General features: G+C 35.2%; 1 protein-coding gene across 1 annotated transcript in view; it reads right to left on the bottom strand.

The window, feature by feature from the left end:
• LOC147073657 (5-hydroxytryptamine receptor-like) overlaps positions 1-23,796 on the bottom strand; it is a 208,305-nt gene that overhangs the window by 25,457 nt on the left and 159,052 nt on the right. Inside the window, exon 2 of the mRNA XM_085944167.1 lies at positions 17,382-17,515. Within this exon, the coding sequence (XP_085800293.1) occupies positions 17,382-17,515 (134 nt within the window). The remainder of the gene's footprint in view (positions 1-17,381; positions 17,516-23,796) is intronic.

The following is a 23,796-nucleotide window of genomic DNA, read 5'->3' as shown; positions in this document are numbered from 1 at the left end:
AATAAATTACGAATAGTTGAAGTGTTTGTAAAAAATCCCCTACCTCATCAATAATAATACACTCGATATGCGTGTTCTTTTCCATTCCATTTCTTTGTGTGCACAGTGCCTGAAGATTCCAAAAGGCGAAAACTGGGTCGCAAAAAGCGACTCAAATGGAATAGTACAAAACTTTAATTCATTAGAAAATAGGTATTATACTCGTATTAAAAGGAAAAAAAAACAATATTTAGTATGCTTTATTATTTAGTTATAGAAGCTTAGATACATATTATAATAGTAATCTTTGACTACATGATGACTTAAATATATTAAAATATTTAAATACGTAGAATATTATGTGAATAGAGGTAGGTATTATAAAATTTTTCTTTTTTTCGATCATGTTCGATCCTAATATGATCATATGGGCCTCCACAGAGTGGAGGTTTGTATTGACAGATTTTGTTTTTACGAGAAATGGATGTCACCCACTTGCTCAACCTATTAGGTCCATACTCTGACTCATACACACATTGAAAAACAATGTGTGTACTTGCCATACCCAGGATTCGAACCTGGGACCCACGACGCAATAGGCCAACGCTTAAGCCGCGCGGCCATCGCGATTATAAAATAATATGTTTTAAATATTGACAGATTTAGAAATGTAAAAGAATAAGGGTTATGAAAAACATTGTCATTAAATTAAAATATAAATCTGCAACATAATAAAAAGCGAAAAGCTTACCCAATCGGTAGGTAATAAATACGACAGCATTTTTATTGAATTTCTCCGTAGGTATATCATACCATTAATATGAAGATCATTATTACAGTTATGACATATTAAGTGAAAGAGTATTGCGAAAAACACTATTTGAGCGAGAATTTTTTAGGACTTAATGTAAAACTACTTTGCCCGAGAAGAAAATTGGACGAAAAAAACTGTGAAAGCTTTTATAGTTCGCGTGAAAGCCTACTCGTGACTGTACGAATTCAATTTGTCGGAAATTGAACTCATTTTTTTTTCATATTATACTTAGTGTTTTTCACATATTTTTTTCATTTTTCTATATCCGCACGTACTATGTACTATTATACCAGAGACCGTTTGATATTTATATGGCCGGTGGAATATGTTTTGTAAGTAGAATCATACATCACTTGGAAAAAAGGAGTGTAATGTATAGAAAACTTCAATTTGTTTTATTACTATTACCAAATAAAAGTAATTGGCGTGGCTGTTTATCGATAGAAATAAATGTGTGTTAGTTCACAATTGATTCTGATTAGAATCTATTATTTGTCGATGGTTCGAATCAGATAATATTAGGTTAGGTCTCTCTAATAATGGATATGTATTGAGAAAATCTGTCATTCGGAACAGTTACATCACGTTTACACAATGAAATAATTTTACATTATTTTGTTCACACAGCCACAATTAAAACATCCCAAAATTTCTCATAAACTGTTTATCTAAATATTTCATTTTATATTTTAATACCAGACAATTCCCATCTGTTAAGACAGGTAATTGAACATAATCATTAATCATTATAACCAGGCTGTAGAACAGGTGTGCTTTATTAAATAATTTCTATCACATTATGTAAATCTAGAAATACAAAACACTGCAGATGACAGCCGTCACATATAGATCAGATTATTGGATCATCAATGATTTGAGTTACTTCATTTCTACCCGCCATGTATGTGCAACCATGATTTGTGCACGGCCACCTTCCATGGCGCTATAAACGTGTCTGAATGAAAAGATTTTAGTACTACACTCCGTTATCCCGAGACGATCCTGCATGGAACTGATTTAGCAACTATGCATTTGCTGCTTAAAGAAAGAGTTTAGAAAATAAAATAAAATATCTAATAATCTTGACTTGCTTTGGTACAACCACTTGTGGATTTTTGAATAACCTAAAGCATCAAAAAATTCTTACTAAGATATGATAGTCATGTTGAATGAATGGACTCTGATCGAGTAGTCTGGAAAGCTAGACTGGAATGGGAACGACAGCTTGATGAGGACAGAACCCACTCCGGGATTTTGTATCACGATTTTTTCTCTGTGGCATATAAATAGTAAATTATCGATTCTACTTTTAAACATGATATTATGTACGCAAATGTAGGAATGATGCAAAGAATCGTGTGCGATAGTGATATACAGAACTAATATAAAGAGAAGAATTTTTGTGTTCCCGATATAATCCAAAATTATAGACAGGGACCATTCCAGGACAGCTGGCAACCCTTTCCACAATGGTTATTTTGTGAGAATGAACTGGTCGCTATATTTGATAAAAAAATAATTAACGTTTATAGTTTATAGTATTCCTAATATTGATTCAGTATTATTTAATTTTATTATAATAACAGGTATTATAATAAAATATATATTTGACATTATTATTATTTTATTCAAATTCTATAAACAAAAAGGAGTACCTATATTATAATGTCAATTACGATGTCTATGATTAAAAAAATGTAAACCACGAAAAATGTAAATATTAATAAATTGGCAATTTTATTTGAGATTCCATTTTTAATATCCGATTAATTTCCGAAATAACTTTGACAAAGTCTCAAACCATAAAATCTCAAAGTATTAAATTTGTTCTGATTTAAAAATGACATTTCCACAAAAACTTTGCATGTAATATAATATTATTGATGTAGTAAAAAACTTGAATTGAAATATGAAATAAAATGTTAATAACATACTTTTGTAAAAACATATATTATGTAGGTACCGTACCAGGTATATCAGATGAAAATAATCAATAATTATATTTAAAGTGATCAAAAAAGTGAACGATTTCATTTTATGATATAGTACGGTATAAACCATTTTATTTTCGTTCTACCGATTCCGTATCTGGCAAAATTCCAGAATGGACGAAATTAAATATTTAGTCCAGTCAATGAGTGCTCAAAAGATGGATGTAGAGTGCATGGAATATGTCACAATTTTTGACTTTGTTTGGAATTTGTTAGGAGTAGTTAGTAGGTAAACATACTAAAAGTCCCCGCCCCTAAGAGGCGAGCTAAAGGCTAAAAAGAGGTTGGTCGAAAGGTCCCATTTTTTGGTTTTTTGCTTATATCTCGGAAACGGTGCATGTAGAAAAATATGTTTTAAATGAAAATGAAAGTTAATTAAATTTTCTATAAAATTATTTCCATACATATTTGTCGAATTCTCAACGGTTTCCGAGATATACGTTATTGAAAATCAATAATTTTCGACTGTCTCTTCTCCTGCCCACTGCCCATTTGCTCGTTGGGTGCCAACTATCGTTAAATATATTCATTGACTGAACTAATTAATTGTAGTGTAAATATTACAATATAAAAGATGGATCTTTGACATATTATGATGTACCAAATGTGCAAAACAATGCTTATCTCCAAGAAAAGATTTAACCTGGTCATCCATTAGATGGCCGGCCGATACAACGCGATGCAATGGACCATAAACGGCCGGTCAGTGAGCTAACCACAAGACGAGGTCGAAGCAAAGTGATCCTCTTACCTCCGAGCATACCGTACCTTGCCTAATTACTTCCGCAGTGGTCTTCTTCTTCTTGGTCGTACACTCATGGCTGAGGATTGTGACCACTTTTTAATTTTGTCATCTTTTGAGCGACCAAGACTTTCCATCCTTCTCGATCTTCCGATTCTCTCAGGGCAGAATGAATGGTGCCCCCAGTCAGCTCTTTCACTTGGTCTCTCTAGCGCGCAGATGCTCTTCCTCTGCTTCGCTTTCCCTGGAGGCCACTCAAAACCACCAGTCTCTCCCGCTTAATTTCTTTCCATACATATCAAGACAATAAAGTACACCGTCTACATTCTACACGGACTCCGTGTGGTTATTGTCAGGTCGTTGCCTTGCGTTGCACCGGAATACCGTCATATGGCAACCGACGCTCTTATGGCAACAATCGTACGTCTGAAATGACTGCCATCACGAGAAGCGAATATAACCTCTGAGGGTCTCGAAGAATGAGTAAGGACAGAAGAGTGTTTTCATCCCCTCGAAATCAGTCTCAAGTACCGATCATGGAAAGTTCTCAATATACGGAGAAACATGGTAGGCAGTGTTCGAGGCAATCATGTGAAATGTAAGTTCTCTTACGACCAAGCAGACAAGTCTGGTAAAATCTAAATGCATGAACACTTATTAGTAAATGCTAAAACACACATTTACATGATATTTCAACAAAATCCTGTTAGCCGAAGATAATGATAATTTTGCTAACTTCTGGAGCGACATTATGTTGCCATTGAACACCCGATATGATAAATAAAAGTGAGTGTTTGAGTCGGCGCATAGACTCAATTGATCGAAAAAATGGTTGACGATGATTTTTCTAAAAAACGTATGTTAATATTTCAATTTCAATTAATTTCAATTTCAATTTATTTATTTTTACATATTGTGGACATTACAAATTATAAGTTTAAGACGTTCACAACATGACATAAAAAAGAGATAGATAATATGTTATTAAACAAATATGTACATACAAAAATATTAATTATATAGGTACATGGAAATACACCGGATGAGTTAAGCAGACCCTATTTTAAAAATTTATAAAATAACGTCCACCTATACTCATCCTCACGTAGGTGGAATATATCAACACCCGAAGCAATTTCGTTGAACATAGTTATCGCCCTCCCAATTGGCATTACCAGTGGCAGGTTGGTTCTGCACCTTCGGAGAATAAACAACTGATGTTCTCTATTTCTAAGATAGTTATCAGGGACACACAGGTCAACACTGCCCAGAATGGCAGAGTTCTCATTTATACCTCGTATAAGTCGAAAAAAATACATAGCTGAATAAAGATTTCTTCTAAATTGCAAACTGCAGTATGTAAGCATGCCTAAGAGAAAGTCAGTTGGATAAAGCCACGGATAGTATCCGTACAACCTCAAATAAAGGAGTCTCAAGAATTCCTTCTGAACCCTCTCCACCATAAGGCCATACTTCAACTGATGCGGTGCTCAAACAATAGACCCACTCTCAAGTCTGCTTCGAACCATTGGCGGCTTAATCCGGAAAAACCTAGCAGGTCAATTTTGAATATATTATTTTAATTTGCCTTTTCGTTGTATACTGAAAAGACGTATTGCAAATAGACTTTTTATACATTATAGAATAAGTGCTAGAAATTGTTATAGGTCGGTACCTACTAACCCTTCAAAAAATGTCCGTTTTTCATAACGCCAACCCATCGTTAACCGAAATTGCACACAACGCGTTATAATTTTTTGTAAATCAGGTCCACTTTTCTTTCTTTGCTTTTTGAAAAATCATCAATCACACGATTATAAAAATTGTCTATTTTTCCCACATATTTTTTTTCAATACTGAGCATTGCAAGAGCGGTCAGTCTATCCTGGCCCTATTGCGTAGAAAGGTTTTTATTCTTTTGAGAGTGGAAAAACATCTTTCACTTTCAACTGTTGTCATTGGTATGACGCAAATAAATTGGAGAACTTTGATCGACTCGGAAAATGTTTCGTTGAAATTATTGCTGAGTAAAAAATGTAGAAGAGAAACTGCACTAATAGCGCCATGCAAATCATCTCGTTGATAAAACACCAATAATTCATTTTTTAACTTGATTATGTTTATTTCTTCTAACAGTTTTACCAAATTTACTTGACGTGTGGGAAAATTATTTTTAAAATCAGTGTAATTTTCTTTATTGAACAAATCGGATATAATGAGATGATCGTTGGATGCAAATCGTGCTTCCATTTCCATTATAATTGTATCACAGACCTCAATTGCTACTGCGTGCGTACTAACTGCTTCACAAAAATGTTATAAATCACCAAAAACTCCTTATATATTATTAAAATAACCAAAGGCATTCGTCAAAACCTGTCAACGAATCCGAACCGCATACATAGTTGCGTCTTGAGACCAATTATCTAGTCAGTGTTATCATTCTGTTTCATTTAATTAGGTGAAAAAATCTTTTGTCTCACACTCGGGCATTGCCGATATTACAGTAATTCACGCACCGTTACAAGCTTTGATCTCGTATTTTGTGTTATATCGATCTCTGTCTTATGTATGAGAAACGAGAGAGAAAATTTTATAAAAATATTCAATTTGGGTCAATTTTCAGACTGCCGGCGAACACAATATTTTTGTTCGGGGAATTATCGCCCAAACAAAAAAAGCCCAATAGACTGGGTTGACACAATATCGCGCGCCCTATAATTTCAAATCCACCGATTATTATTAATATTATTATATATGACATTGCACATATTATTAATATTATTATGTCGATTGTAATGCCGGGTCCACACCGAAAACAAGTCGCGCGACAACTCGTTAAATTTTACGATAAGCATGATAATTATCGTAAAATTTCTTAAGCAATTATGATAATTATCGTAAAATTTAACGAGTTGTCGCGCGACTTGTTGCCGGTGTGGCCGCACTTTTAGGTATTTATTTTGGCAGGTCAATGACCGAATGACCTATAGAAGGAGCCGCCAGTGCTTCGAACTAAAGAATTAAATAAGAGTTTTAATACCGTAACATCCGAAAAGACCCGGGAAGTACGCATGACGAAGTCCAACATTTTAAGCGCCTTGTTACAAATGGTAACTATATGGCTAATAAATGTCAGTTTACTCTCAAACGTAATGCCAAGATCCCTTACAGATGATATTCGTGACAGAACTCTGCCATGCATCGAGTATTGGAAAAACAACACTTTTGAGGCTCTGGTAAACGACAAAAGATTGCATTTATCAATATTGAATTCTAGTTTGTTACGCCTGCCCCAATCTAATATATTATCTATATCAAGTTGGAGCTGACGACAATCGTCCAAGGTGACAACTTCCAAAAAGAGTTTCAAGTCATCAGCGAACAACAAAAACATAGCATTTTTTATTACCAATGCTATGTCATTTATAAAAATCGAGAACAGCAACGGCCCTAAGTTTGAGCCCTGAGGGACACCAGAAAATGTGTTAAAGGTCTGTGACTGATAAAGGCCGTACGATACGTATTGTTGACGGTTCCTCAAATAACTCCCGAATAGCTTCAAAAATCGATCAGACAATCCAATAAGTTGGAGTTTTTCCATCAGGACATCATGATCGACTTTGTCAAATGCTTTCGAGAAGTCATTGTAAGAACAGTCAACCTGGTGACATCTATCCAGGGCAGGGCCGATGACACATAATTGGTAAATACCATCAGGTTAGTTTCCGTTGATCGGCCTGCTCTAAATCCATGCTGTTCATTTATTATAAATGACTCAATTTTTGGAGAAATCATGTTGTGCATGATCATCTCAAGAACTTTTGCTGGTGCAGAGAGAACAGCTACCGGCCTGTAATTTTCCACTGATGACTCTGTACCACTCTTATGGATTGGAGTAACCTTCGACATCTTCCACGTTTCCGGAAAGATACCTGTCTCCATTGTAAGATTATAAATATATGCAAGTGGGCCTTTGACAAAATCAACACACCCCTTTAAAAAAATGTAGGGACGTTATGAGGTCCCAAAGAGTGAGTATTTTTTAGTTTTTTAATAAATTTTAACACATCACTCTCATCAATTGGAAAAATATCAATGGACTGGGCACCGCACGATGGCTGTCTTGACGCAGAGGCAACATCCAAATAAGGAATACTACTTACGTAGACAGACCTGAAGTGACCAGCAAATGCTTCTGCCACTCCATGTCCGGTCATCTTTTCGCCTTTCCAACTCATCGAATCAGCATACCCGCCATCCCTTCTTAATGATTTAATATAATCCCAAAACGATTTGGGATTTTCACGAATGCAATCTTCTACCGATTCCATATATGTTCGATAGGCCATTCGAACAGCTTGCCTCACTCTCAAGCGATAAAGGCTAAACATTTCATAGTCACGTTGACCATGCTCAGCCTTCCAAGCTTTGTGATAGCAATGCTAGATCTGAATGTCCCCAATAATCTTTCGAGAAAACCACCTCGGGTATCGCCTTCCACCACGACATGGCGACTTCCTTGAAAAACATTCATCAAACACATTATATACAGTATTATAAACTTCACTTCATGGATGTCCATTATTATCAGCCAGAAACAAAAAAATCGATGCGTGTACTTATGTACGCGCGTTAGAAGTTATACTTCTTTGGCGTAACAAAACAAATAAGTAGAAAATACGATAAAATAATTGAAGAAATATATTTAATGCAATGAATAAAGTTTTGATTTAAAAGCATAATCAAATTAAAATGATGCTTATTTATTTGTACACAGCTAAATTATTTTTACACAATTAAGGGGAGACATGCTCAGCGTAGGTCAAATTGGAGCTTTTGTTCTATTTTCAAAGCATGATCCTGGACATACCTTAAACGTTGTAGATAATTTATTTATATAATTTTGAAGACTTATTATCCTTTATATTTATTTTAAACATTTGATGACTGCATAAAGTATTTTTATTACAAAAAATAGTATTCTTTTAAACCTCTCGCTCTAATGTTTTAGAATGTAGTCATATTTCAGTACATAAAATGTGCAGTGATGTTAAGATTTTTTACATTTATTAATTTTTAAACGCATTTATAAAACCATCAGTATAATTTATATTGACATTATTATAGTGAAATATTTACGATAAAAAATATATTGATAATCTCTGTAATCCCAAATTTGACGAGAATTGGGTATTTTATTATTCAAAAAATGGGCAAGATTAACACATTTGAAGATAATTCTAAAAGTACTAATTATAAGCTATATCTTTGACCATTCAAGTATGGTAAACATCCTACGAATAATGATTGCTTTATCATAATTATTGACCTAAGAATAAGGTAGTGTTTTTTTGAAATACGCCATTTCTTCTGGCATTCCCCAGTGGTTAAGCTACAACATACGGCCGTAGCCATAAATTGACAAGTAATAGAGGCATTAAATAAAAAGAGGGGCAATGAATCTGCTTTCTTATACAACTGAATGAAGCAGGCCAACAATAGCCGACAACTTACGAGAAATAGCGACGGGATAAAAAAAATGCAGAGCATCACGGAGGATTTACTTTGGTCATTATAACGTACCCATATATTATAATGTTAACGTGGAAATTTTGCCGCAAATTCATTTACAGCCTACTTCACCATACTATCATATAATCTGCCGCCCCTAGTTGAGTACCTTCCGTTTGTTTACAGCTGACTGATTCGCACATGCGCGTTGGGTATACCCCGATCACGGCTAACTTCATCATGTCGAACTTTCGTAACGGTGTGCATGCGCAGCTGTTAATTTTACCCTCTACTAAACGCGACAAAAGAAGTATAACTTCAAAAATTGTATATTTTCTCAGCTAATTACCTCCATGCGCTCGACCTAAGAGGGTAAGTTAGAATTCTCGCTGCTATGTAGGCGATCTTATTGGACGTCGCTTATTTTAATAGAATAATTTTATTAGACATTTACTCAACCCGTTGAGTGATTACAAAAAACAATGTATACATTTTATAAACGCAAGATTTGTACCCTCGTGATCCGCGGATAAGTGGTAGAACGTTATAATCTAAACATACATTGTAAAACCGATAAAAGGCAAACAAATTAAATTTTACCCAACGTCGACCAACAATTTTATTACAAAGAATATTATTTGTTCATTTAATCTAAGCTTGTAATTTCATAAAGACCTTTGTGGATTTTTTTCAATGAGAAATCTTACACCAAAGCAACTTTTATTTTATCTAAAGCCGGAAGATTACATATTGGGTTTTATAAATCAATTGTTTCAATTACTTTTATTGAAGAAAACAAAAGAAGGCTTCATAGAATGAAACTTGTATTTGAGATTTTTATCCATCTCATACTTTGTTCTTACATATTCAAACCATTCGACATTTTATTTGAGAATGTTTTATTGTATATTGGTGTTTTGTAAGATTAAAATAATCGTTTAATCGTAAGACATTTCCTTAATCATATGATTATAATAATTATGAAGTCAAAATTTTTCGATGGGTCAACAGATTAACATATTAATTCATTTAATATACTGTGATTTAGTTAAAAAATTAAGATAGTACCCCGTTTACACGTGCATGAATTTACTGATGACAGTGAGTATTATCGCGGCCATAACAAGAAAATGTATCGATAAACATAATATGCTATATTATCCTGCAGTTGGCAAGATTGCATTCAAGAATCAATAAAGTTTTGAAGCTTCTGAATTTTTATTCGACAGTAGAATTTTTTCGATCTGCGCCTGCGCAGTAGAACGATAGTGGCGAACGTGTCGGCAAAAAAACGAACTACGAACGAATTTTCAGGTTGACCGATTTTCCCTACCTGTCAAATAGTCCCATAAAATGACAACATCGCGTCTCGCTCACTCTTAAAGAATGAGATTGGAGAGACAGTCAGCACTTTTACGTGTGCATAGTTATTGTCACGATAATTTAAAATACGCACTATTGCTGCCAGCTAATCCATGCACGTGTACAGGCGCTATATGTTCACTGTACACAATAATGCAGTTTGCAATATATTTAATAATTCACTGCAATATTATTATCGAATTTAAGATGGGTACATGATCACCGAGAAAAAGTTGCATAGGTATTGCATCAGGATATCACAAATTTTTTATTTGTTTTATTTTGCTTTTTTATATTTTGCATAATATGTTCTATAAACTATTTGTTGAGAGCATTTTTGATGTGTGTGATCATTGCCGACTCAAGTAGAAAGCCGATACATTCACAACGAATGGTCCTACTTTTTTCACCCCTCCCATTGCTTTCTAAGGATTACCTGTCATTGCCTGTTATTTTTCTATAAAGTGCTCATACTGACGCGTCTGTCATATTCACACAGGGAATGGTTTGATTTGAATAGATAAGTTACATGGTAAATAATACACTAGCATTAACACATCTTCTACAAATGTAATGCATAGATCAATGCTACATATTTTTTTGGAAATCGATATTACCACCGGTTTTTGTGTGAAGGACTAGTGTGACTTTGACAGCTGATGAATAACAGGAATGTAAATTACTTTTATGATTTATTGATATATTATTTGATTTGAGAATTTTTTATAATTCAATTTGAAACGAGAAAGGGCGAATCAATATGTCAAGCAATCTGGGATCTGATTTTGACAGCTGAACAGTGGACCACTCGTTGCTTGTGCAAAAAGATATACTCAGGCTTTATTAATCTAAAAATGGCGCTGGTGTGATACAACGACTTGCATTATAAAAGTAGGTATAATAGATCCTTTACAAACGTTGAATTCATTGAAAAAAACATAAAGGTAAATGAAATTATTCTTTGCGTCGACGAATGCACTGCATCATACTAAACGGTATTTGAGAGTACATAGTTTGGATAAAAATGTAAAGGTTTGAGACCCTTTTCTGTGAAAAACCCTCATTATGGGAAATCCCCGAGTTTTTGATTTTTGTCGAGTAAACCTTCATACAAGCGAGACGTGAATGCGATTCGACAAAGGTACCGATTCTATCCACTGTTATGGAAAATTGCCCCACAGAGTCTACATGCTATGTTATGTCCTCATATATTTTTTAACCTTTTATAATAACTGTATAAAAGAGGTAATAATTTATTTCCGGTCCAGCGAAACAGCTTATATGATGCGCTTTTTACAATAATATTTGTTTTTATTTACTATTTCATATTACTTATATACAAGCGCATGAAAAGTGTATTAAATAATTACAAGATAAAAATAACTTTTTATATACAACGTTTTTAAATTTTCTGTTGAATCATATAAACTTGACAATTATATGTATTAATAATTTAGGACAAATAAGGCAATTGTCAACAAATCATTTTTTTTTGCTATTTTGCAACAAACAAACAAATATAGAATACTGAAATGTCATTTTGATTTCATAGTAAAACACGTATAATTATATTATTAATTTAGTTGCTAGGACCACCCCCTTAGGAACCAATAATAGTATTTTACTTTTTACGGATTTCTTCCGAAATAACTTTTCATACAAAACAGAATTAACTGAAAATGAATTCGATTCTACTTAAAGATGGCTAAAAGTATTAAAAGAATGCATTGGCATCGTGTTCTGATATAGGTATTCTAAAAGTTTCAAATGTCTAGCTAATCGGGAAGTTAGTTAAAAATCGATTGCAAGATTTTTACTGGATAAACAATCACCGGACAAACAAGAATACGAGCTAATAAAAACGTTGTAAAAAATGCTCAAATGCTCTCGCAAGTATAAATGAGAGATCTGCCATTATGGGCAGTGTTGACTTGTGTATCCCCGATAACTATCTTAAAAATAGTCAACATCCGTTGTTTATTCTCCCAAGGTGCAGAATCAACCTGCCACTGGTAATGCCAATTGGGAGAGCAATAACTATGTTCAACCAAAATTGCTTCGGGTGTTGATATATTTCACTTGCGTGAGGGTGAGTTTAGTTGGACGCTTTTTTTATAAATTTTTAAAATAGGGTCTCCTTTGCAAACTCAGTGTACTTCTATGAACGTCTATAGATGTATACTTATTGTATTTTCACCGCTTTTGTATGTTTATATTATGTTCTCTTTTTACAACGTTTTTCTTATCTCGTATTCTTATTTGTACGGTGGTTCTTTGACCGGTACAAATCTTGCAATCGATTTTTAACTAACTTCCCGACTAGCTAGACATTTGAAACTTTTAGAATATATCAGAACACGATGCCAATGCATTTTTTAATACTTTTAGCCATCTTTAAGTAGAATTGAATTCATTTTCAGTCAATTCTGTTTTGTATGAAAAGTTATTTCGACACCATTATTGGTTGCTAGAAGTCTGGGGTCCTAGCAACTAAATTATTAATATATACGTGCGTTACTATGGAAATCAATATGACATGTCAAAATTACATTTCAGTATTATTTCTATCAAGTATATTTTTTTTGGTCGTTTAAGCTAGTCAAGTCAAGTTTATATGATTCAACAGAAAATTTAAAAACGTTGTATTATATAAAAAGTTCTTTTTATCTTGTAATTATTATATTTTAATTTTTATCGCTTTCATCAATTTTTTCTTCTTCTATATAATATTTATTCATCTCATGTTGTGAACGCCTTAAACTTATAATTATTTGTAATGTCCACAATATGTTAAAAAATAAATTGAATTAAATTGAATTATTCCCAAAACATACATTTTTCAAATAATGTGTCCTGTCGGTGCTAATGAGCTAATGTATGCATGTAAAATATATAACATTAATGTAAGAAATAATATTATCCATGATTAATTAGGAGTAATATAACGTGACGTGTAAAAGTGCATATTGGACTAAACGTAGAATGATTACAAATGATTTCAGATACGAAAGCACACGCATTGGGACATCAAAAAAGTACCGATACTTTGATATCAATACTTTCCTTACGATATGACGTACCTAAACATGACAGAAAAAACTAAATATAAAGACCGTTGCAGATTTTAATTTATGTTTTATTCATTATATTATTATAATATATTAGTGAATAGATTAATTATAATCATACTTTAAACATTCTTCTTCTTCCACGGCGCTACATCCAAGAGTGGGATTTGGCCTCCTCCACAACTACTCTCCACTCACTCCGGTCTCTCGCCACACTTCTCCAGTTACCGGGTCTTCCTATATGAAGCCAGTCTTCTTCTACGGCGTCAGCTCATCTCCTTCTTGGACGGCCTCTGGGTCTCTTCCGTTGGGGTAGCCACTTCGTCATGATTCTTGGCGCTCTAACTTCAGGCATTCTCTCCACATGTCCCGTACATCGAAGTCTTTGGGACTTACAGTATCTTATGATTGTTTGCTGCTCAATCAGCTCTTCCAACTCGTGGTTCATTTTTATTCTGTAGTTCCCATTTTCCAACGTGGGTCCAAAGATTTTTCGGAGTGTAATTTAATTTAATAATTTAAATATTCAATGAATATAATATTGTGTTGTTATTATACCTACTACAAATACATGCGTATATTATATTATGACAGTTTATTAAGAAGTGGGTTAGTATTATGAAATGAAAAAAAGGAAGAAACTACTCACTCACATTTGGTATGGATTTATTTGGCTTACTGAAATTGAATTTCGTTTCTTTCGTCAGATTTCTTACCTTATTCCTACATGTCAAACGTGAGCTTCCTACCTATGTAAATAAAATATTTTTTGAGGTATTTTTTGATTATTAACAAAGAAAAAGAAAAAAATAGGAATAAGCATTGAGCTGCTTGTTTAATATTTCATTCGTCGATGCTTATAATCATTTGACGTTTATATTTTTCTCAGTAAAGAAAATCTCTCACTTCCACAAAAATCCATGCCTAAGGGCCACGAGCTCTTCGTTGGTATATATAACAATTATAATATATAATAATATATTCCCTTTGAATTGAACTTGTTGCCTAGGTACCGAATTGATCTGCAAACTAAGCTGATACTATTGTGAACTGGGCTTATCCATTTTTACAACGTTTTTATTAGCTCGTATTCTTGTTTGTCCGGTGGTCGTTTTTCCTGTACAAATCTCGCAATCGATTTTTAACTAACTTCCCGACTAGCTAGACAATTGAAACTTTAAGAATATATCAGAACACGATGCCAATGCATTCTTTTAATACTTTTAGCCATCTTTAAGTAGAATTGAATTCATTTTCAGTTAATTCTGTTTTTGTATGGAATGTTATTTCAGAAAAATCCGTAAAAAGTAAAAGACTATTATTGGTTGCTAAGGGGGTGGGCCTAGCGACTAAATTATTAATATATATGTGCGTTACTATGCAAATCAAAATGACGTTTTAGTATTCTATATTTGTTTGTTTTTATTTACTTCATAAAAAGTACAAGTTTGAGCATATTGAGCATAATAATTCAACAGAAAATTTAAAAACGTTGTATACAAAAAGTTCTTTTTATCTTGTAATTATTAAATACTATAAAGCAGTGGTCTCCAAACTCAATAAGGATGTGAGATACTTTCAGAAATTGAAATTGTCTGGTGAAATACTTATACATATTCCTTCTTTATAATTTTCATTTTTCGTCCTTTATCGTACCATACATAATATTATTATATTACTTAAAATAAATTAGAACATCGGATTTTAAATAAAACATAAAATGCGTAAGTACTTTAATTTTATTATTATTATTTATCAACGAAATAATAATTGAAAAATGTCTTGAAATAAGTGCGAGTAGAAATAAAAATAATTAGTGAAAAGAATGGCATTCACCTTCCTCCACAATTTTTTCAATTCTCGGTGAGTACCTTGTCACTCCCATCTGAATGCGATTATCAAGATGTACATCTGTCAGTTTGTTTCTATATTTACTTTTAACCAATTTCATAGTGGAAAACGCTGATTCATATAAGCAGTGACGTCCCTAGACAAAATGCCGCCCTATTCTTTTATACAGTATTTTTATCATCCTTTCATGACTCTAATATCTAAGAAATGTGTTGTATGGATACATTACTAACAAAATATATACCACTAAAATATTCAAAATTAAATTTATAAATATTTTTTTCTCCAAATGTAGGGATTTTTTTGAAGTTGTTGTTAATACAGTGGCTGTCTTATTCATACTAGGCAATATTTGTAATGATATTTTTAGCCTGAGATCTCATTATTAAATCGATAATCGACATAATGACGGAGCGACTCTTCGACAACGCAACTTCCATAATAAGTTAGACTATAATTATTCGCAAATATGGACGTGTCGCTTACGGTCAAGCCGAAAAGCAACGGAAGTAAACTAGATATCGCGAACCCGATAAAAAAGTTACAGTCCCGTTAAACCTTTTATGCTAATTAATACATTTTGTTTCCAACCAGTGAAATTTTTAATGGAAAGATATTCTCGTTATTACTAAGTTTAGGTAGCTATTTCTATATATATTTACCAAATGATTCTCCTCGATTTGCCACCCTTCGAGTGACTTCCGCCCCCAAGCGACGCTCAATCTGCCTACCCCCACGGGACGTCACTGCATATAAGTAGGTAGAACAAAACAATGCCTTCACTTTGAGCTCAATTCGAACTAAAATTGGATACTTTTCTGCTGAGACAAAAGGCCATACGCAACACTCTTAAAACTCATTTAGTGCTAAGACCGCGACTCGCGCGGTTTGGAGCAGTTGGCGATTCGATATAATTAACGTGTTATTTAAATGTGGTAATGCAATTAAAACTTCAGCAGTCATTGTGACAACTAAACATAGCGACAACTCACGTTCAAATTTATAAAAAAATTAATATCCTACGCGAGCTACCGAAAATGCCACCGCGAGCGATCGTTTGGCGATCACTGCTATGAAGGTTTGTGTGGGGTCAGACCTGACTCCATCTGTGTTATATTATTTAATTTTTAGTGTTAACACTGCGACTGGCGCGTTTGGAGTACTTGGCCATTAGATATAATTAACGTGTTATTTAACGCTTTCGCTGCTGAATAGATAATGAGATTTTAATTGCCCCCTTTAAAATGCACGTTAATTACATCGATCGGCCGCCTGGTCATTACGCGCCGTGTGCGTCTTCCGCGTCCAAAGTATTAAATGTGATAATTAAAAGCTAATTAAAAGTTCAGCAGTGATTGTGTTATTAATATATGTTTATAGAACTCTTGTTATATAATAATGATGATGTGATCGGTATATTGAGTTATAAAAGTATTTTATTATAACAGTTAATGAAAACGATGTAATAATACATTATTTCTCTATTTTTTGAGTGGCCAAATTCGTAATCTTGATTGGATAATGTTCACGAAGCACAAAAGAAGTCAGCGCTGCTGATTATTTTACGAAAATGTACATTTTGTTTCTGTAAATAATATACGTTTCGTAAATTGTTATTACTCGAGTTGCGTGCCGGATCCCGGCAGATTTGATTAGTTTTTGTTGATTTCCGTTCTAGATAAACTAAATTGTTTTTTCCCCACATTAACAAAAAAAAAACCTCTGAAGTAGGAAAAATTCTACATTAGATATTCGAAAGCCATGTAGGAAGTTTTACGTATAAAAGAAGTGGAAATTAATATACCCATTACTATATTGTTTGACCAGCTAGAATAATAATTAAAAAAATAATGAAAATATTAATATAATTTATATATATATGTTTTGACCATGTTCGAACTTCAGAAAATGATAATTGTTATGGATCTCTACAGAGTAGAGGTTGTATTAATACAGTTTTGTCTGTTATATTTTTCCTCTGTTCTGAATTTGTATAGGTCTGTTTATTGCTATTATGTTTCTTTATGTTCTGTTTATTCATGGAACCGTAAAATACATACCTCATAAACTGCTCCTAAAGGCATGACCAAACAGGCCACCATGAGATCAGCAACCGCCAGAGAAGCGACCAGATAGTTGGCAACATTCTGAAGATTCCTCTCTAAGATGATAGCTGCGATGACAAACACGTTTCCTGAAACAAGAAGAAGTAGACTTTACTATATTATTTACTTAACTACGAATAATATTTTTCGATGATTAAAAAATATCCACACCCATATTTTAGACAATATCATAATGCTATATATGTACATAGGTATAACACATATACGTTGTGTCAAAGTATCTCTAAAACTCACTCTAAACCGGTGGTGGTTAACCTATGGCACGCGTGCCACTAGTGGCAGGCGAGATGATTTTTCATGGCATGCGAATGTTTTATTTTGAAGAGAAAAAATATACCTACAATAATAATAAATGACAGATCGCATTTCATAAAAAATAACAGGTAAATATTCTTCAAGAATAAAAAATATAATTGCATAAGTCGTTATATTGTATGCGTCACATATAATATTATCGCAGTAACTTCATCAGGCGGTGGGTGAAGCCGCGCTGCGAACCTCTAATTTTGATCGATTTACAATTCTCGAGACTACTGTAGCTATGGAATGCCTCATCTGATCGGAGCAATTTTTGTGTCAATTTGTGCGTAAAGAAGCAAACTAAGTAATATAGTAACAATTTTTACGCACAAAAATAGCTGTGCTAAATAAGGAACAAAAACTTGGTGGAGCTTGTAGTGGTAATTCTGGCAAACAGTTTCATAATTGGTGGACTGAAATGTATGGCGTGATTAAAAAAAGTAATAAAGCTATACGTATGCATTGATATACTACTATATGAGGAGTTTCCATACAAGTGTCATTTTAAAAATGTACCACAAAAGAAGATATTACGAATATCGTCTTATAATATTTCCTTGAAGGTATAATGCGTTAAGACCGTTAACATGGATTCCCGAATTTCACCCGTATTGTCTTACCTGTAAAACTAAATTTGCGTTCTTGGAATAGTGACCCTAAGGGTGTATGCAACCCAAAGCTTGCAAGCTACCAAAAATTCATGTCTGAGCGGACAGAGCAAGTCGTCATGCGCTGACTATTAGTTAGAATAACATGCAAGCTAGATCGGGCTTACTCATAATTATTGCCAGGTCATTTTCAAGACAAATATTAAGTGAGCTTATATCGAGTTAAGTCCGCTGATATTAAAACAGTAAGTTTTAACACTGGCCGAGTCGCTGAAAATCGGGCGTCATTTTAAGAAGCATATGATTCATCTTGTATTGGTGTAGAGATAACTTATCACGGCGACCAGTTTCCGTGGGACGCCATAGCCTAGCAGAATTTGCCACAGAGATTCACGATGAGGACTGTCAAATGCCTTTTCATAGTCCACGAAGCAGCAGGCGACAGGTATATTCACCTCTTGGTACTGTTGCAGGAGGCATCGGAGAGTTGAAATATGCTCCGAGCAGGACTTCCCCGGGACAAATACACTCTGCTGCGCACGCAAAACCTCCAGCATGGGACTTCTAATTCTGTACAGGAGAATCTACACCAACACCTTCCCGGGAACGCTGAGGAGAGTGATTCCTCTGTAATTATTACAGTCTTGTGGGTTACGCTTTTTATGCAGAGTAACAACGGTACCATCCCTCCAGGCTTTGGGGTACTGCTCCCTTTCCCACACCTCGTGCAGAAGGTCACACAAGGACGGAAATACAGCACTCAGTCCGCAGAGCAGAAATTCTGCATGGATGCCATTATCTCCAGGAGCTTTCCTGCGCTTCAGTATTTTGACTGCCTCTTTAACTTCAGCAGTTGTCGGAGGATCTTCGCAGAATCTCGATGCAGTAGTGATTCCGAGGGCGGTGATCTCCGACGGAATATCGAAGGGATGCAATGGAGGTGGGCGATTCAAGACTAGCTAGCTCTTGGACCTTTGCCGGTTCAGTGACTGTCACTCCGTCAGAGTTGCGTAATGCAGTGACCACTGGACGTTTCCTACCGCAAATTGCTCTGGTGATGCGGAAGAGAGCACTTGGACTATTCTTGCATGCAGAAGATTCCGCATGCCGAATGAGGTCATCCAGGCGTCGGCGCTTATTGCGGCTTTACCAAGCGGTCCATTGTCTGGTATTCCGCGCTGCGCTGTGCGTCGTATGTATCATTGTCCCGCAATTCTTTCAGGAGCTTCCTCTTCTCAATCATCTCCCATGTATGAGGTGACATCCAGTCCAGTCTGTGCGTATGCCGCTCTCCTAAGGCAGTAGTTGGGGAGCTCATTGTGGATGATGGATTTCATAATGCATAAGACGGTTTGCCCCGATAGTGGGATACGTCTACATCATGATGACACAACCGATATATGCGAAGAAAGACTGTGCGACTTGGAGTATTCAGACGATGCAGTCGTGTTTGACTCGACGATCTAAAAGTTGGAGGTAACCGTGAACAGGCTCGCCGCGAACTCGAAACGTGTGGGTCTTCATCTGAATGCGACTAAGACCAAATCCATGTGCAGTGCTGCATGCATCGACGCCGACACTCCTCTCCGGGTTTCCGGTCTGCCCGTCGAGCTGGTGTCCAGATTCAAATACTTGGGTGCCACGGTTGCCGATGATGGTGGTATTTCTGGTGAGCTTGGAATCCGTATGGGTGTGGGAGGCTCTGCATTCAACCAGCTTGGAGTCGCATGGAGGTCAAGGCTGTATTCTGTGAGGACCAAATGTCGTTTGTTTAACGCGTGCGTGCTACCTGTGTTCCTGTATGGCTGTGAGACATGGCATCTTACTAAGCTTCAAGAGTCTCGGCTTTTGAGCTTTGAGAATCGATGTCTCCGCCGAATTTTAGGGGTACATTGGTACGACCGCGTTACAAACACCCGAGTTCGTGAGCAGACACAACAGCCTTCGGTGATTGAAGTTATCACGAAGAGACGATTTACGTGGCTGGGACACGTATTCCGGATGCCGCCAAAGAGTGCGGCATTTCGGACCCTTGTGGCACAGCGTCAAGGCTCCCTCACCCTGCAGCGGTGCTACAAAAGTGACTTACGTGCTGCAGGTCTGACATGGCGGGAGGCGCAGGAGTTGGCGATGGACCGAGAGAAGTGGCGCCAACTTGTGCTTGCCCTATGCCCCAATGTTGGGACGTGACAGGGTGGAAGAAGAAGAAGAATGATTCATCCAGTAGTATATCAATGTACGTATGCTATGTTCTGTGAGTGATATCTTGAACATCATAATTTTTTAATGAGTTTCTTAAAAACCATTTTTTTCTCTCCATAAAAGACTGCTCCGCACGTCAGATAGTCGAAAAATAATATTTGGGAAATTTTGGCACGCGTACGTAAAAAGGTTCGCCAACCCTGCTCTAGACATTCTGATTTGGTTGGCCAATATAATTATTAGTAGTTTAATCCAAGGCCATCCCGTCCATAATACACTTACGTGGTTTTGACAATGTATTATTATTATTATTATTTTTGTTTGAAAAAGTAATGTATTAAAAAAGAAATCAAAAATTAATTATTGACGTAATAATTTTTCAATTGTCAGCGTGGGAAGTTAGCGATTGTATGATTATTTGATACAAAGGATATTAATTTTGATAGTACCAATTTACGTATATTTTATTACGATTTTCGAACCCTTGTTATAATCTGAATGAAAACCAAGAAATGATAATAAATTATTTAAAATAGCCAATGGCTTATTGTTTTTGTTAGAAGATATCTTTCCATTTACAAGAGAAAGAAAATTAACGCTGCGTGGCAAAAATACAATGGAGTCGTTTTGAGAAAATTAAACAGATGTGTAATATTATTAATTGATATTATGAAAATGAAATTCGTCTGATATGGGTCATTATGCACAAAGTTAATGGTGCAATGGTCTATTATTATATCTTCAATAAATCGTGATGACATTCTGACTAATGTTGAACTGTCTGAACCTAATACATTGACAATGTCAGACGTTTCTTTTCTCAAAGCGTCGAACTAAACCACCAACAATATCGACTGGGAAGAGCAATTGATATGTTCAACCAAATTGCTTCAGATATCCGTGTACCTATTATACATGCGTAAGGTTGAGTAAGTATCTTCTCTTTATTGTCATCCAGCAGCCCTATGTTGTAACTTGTGACATGAAGTCACCCGACGACATGACGTAATTGTGACGTATGCTCAATACACGAGGCGAGCCGCCCAATGCACACGGCTCACCATAGATATTATTATGCTGAAACACCTATTTGTGTATGGGGACAATAAATAAACCCAGTATTAGAGTAGCGTTAATTTCTCGAAGACTATTGACTCACTCCGGTAGTACGTCACAATGATGTCATATGACGTCATGTCGCCGGGTGATTTCAACTCACAAGTTACAACATAAGGCCCCAGGGTCATAAGTAGAGCGTGATTTGATGACAGTGAGTTATTAGTAGACAACGAGAGAGTCAACTTGCTACAGTGTGGTCGTCGTTTAAGCAGGAACTCAATACGAGTCTCCGTATGAGCTCAGTAAATAAGAACAGATTCAAGCCGGGTTACCGGCACAATGTGTCTGATAATTCATACAAACGTCATCATCATTCATTAACCCAAGTGTAACCGTGAGAGTGACACTGCAATACTAGTGCGCGAGTACATGACCCGGGACCAGTTTCAGCGTGCGTCAGCCCTCTCAACGTCAAAGGTCAGTACCTGGCATCATGTTTAAATCGCCCTCCCCCAGATCCGGAATCGACAATCATCCTTCAAAATTACAATCCACAAAAGCTCAATCATTATCGTTATCATAAGTCGGAGGTCGATCCACTGTTGGACGAGAAGACCTCCTCATAGCTCCTTTCAAAGTTTTCGGTTCCTCGTTTGTCACTGCCACAAAATTAATGAGTTATTCGATCTAGCGGGTTTAAAGGCACGTATATGGTCGTTTAGTGTCCTGACCGGGTAATACTGTATAACTGTATTACACTTAGCACTTCTAGTCACTTAGCGACACATTGTACGACCCAGTGCCATTAAATGAAATGAAATTTTCATCAACACAAAAACATTTTTTGGGTAACCGGACAAAACAAAACAGCCAGGGGGAAATGAAACATTAATTTTTGTGGAATCTATTTAGATTAGGTTAGGTAAGGTTAGGACAATGTTTCGTTGTATCTAGTCACCCAATCATTTTGAACATATTATATTGATTAAGATGATATATTCTAAGCTTGCCGGCAACACTATACTATAATATATACTTTACGGCAACACTGTATATAATTTGATTGATTTGTGCCTTGATGATTTGTGATTGATGCCAGGGGAAAAAGAAACATAAATTTTTGTGGAATCTATTTAGGTTAGGTTATTATTTCGTTGTAGGTACCTTGTTACCCAATCATTTTGAACATATTATATTAATTAAGATGAGAATGCTATCCTAAACTTGCCGGCAACACTATATGTGTCGCTACATTTAAAAATCAGCCAAGTCCACCTTTAGGTATTTTTTACTTTTTTGTGAATTGTTGAAGAACATTTCTGCATTATCAAAATGTGGAATTTATTAATTTTAAACATTCTATAGTCGAAATGATATAAACTTTCACCCTTGTGACTGTGTATTTGAGAATACAAAAAAATGTTTTTCTCCTATTTATCTATTATGGACTTGGCTGATTTTGAAATCTAGCGACACATATATACTGTACGGCAACACTGTATATAATTTGATTTATTATGGCGTATTGAAAATCTGTGCTATTAAAAATTTATATAACAAAGATAACATAATAGAGATAGGACAATATTTCAATATTAAATTTATATTTTTCCTGAAATGTCATAGTTATATTTAACGTTGTTCTGTTTTGTCACTGTTCTGTTTTGTCATGGAACCCATTTTTTGTTACCTGTAACTATTAAATATATAAATATTTAAAGATACCTAAGGTTAATGTTGATTATTATCTATACTATATTTCATTTCTACCGACGCAGAACAAAGTAGAGTAATAGACATTCTCTCAATGCAAACTTTACATGGTGGTATTAGTACGTTCGTTTGTCGTACTTGTCACGTAAATACGATAAACACTTGCATAGAGACCGAATAGATAATTCGTCAGAATGAACTTTCGTTACGACACATGGGGCCAAGCTAAATTTATCTGAATATGAGAGAAATCTGTACAGTTTGTCATTCTCTTGAATGGGGCCGTTTTACAGCACGTTAGATCTTTTCCAGAGCCGCAGCAGGTAATTCGCATTTAAATTGAGCCCTTAATAAATTCCGGGACATTAATTTCACAAGGGTCCCTCTCGCAGATTCGACGTCGCTTACATTATAAATCATAAACACTCAAGCGGCAAGCGATTTCCCATATTTGAAGCGACATTTAA

This window comes from Rhyacophila brunnea, unplaced genomic scaffold, assembly GCF_057557595.1.
Source record: "Rhyacophila brunnea isolate RB1 unplaced genomic scaffold, BYU_Rbru_1.0 scaffold_17, whole genome shotgun sequence".
Lineage (NCBI taxonomy): Eukaryota > Metazoa > Arthropoda > Insecta > Trichoptera > Rhyacophilidae > Rhyacophila > Rhyacophila brunnea.
The sequence above is the reverse complement of the archived record's forward strand: the minus strand, read 5'-3'. Positions and strand labels throughout refer to the sequence as shown.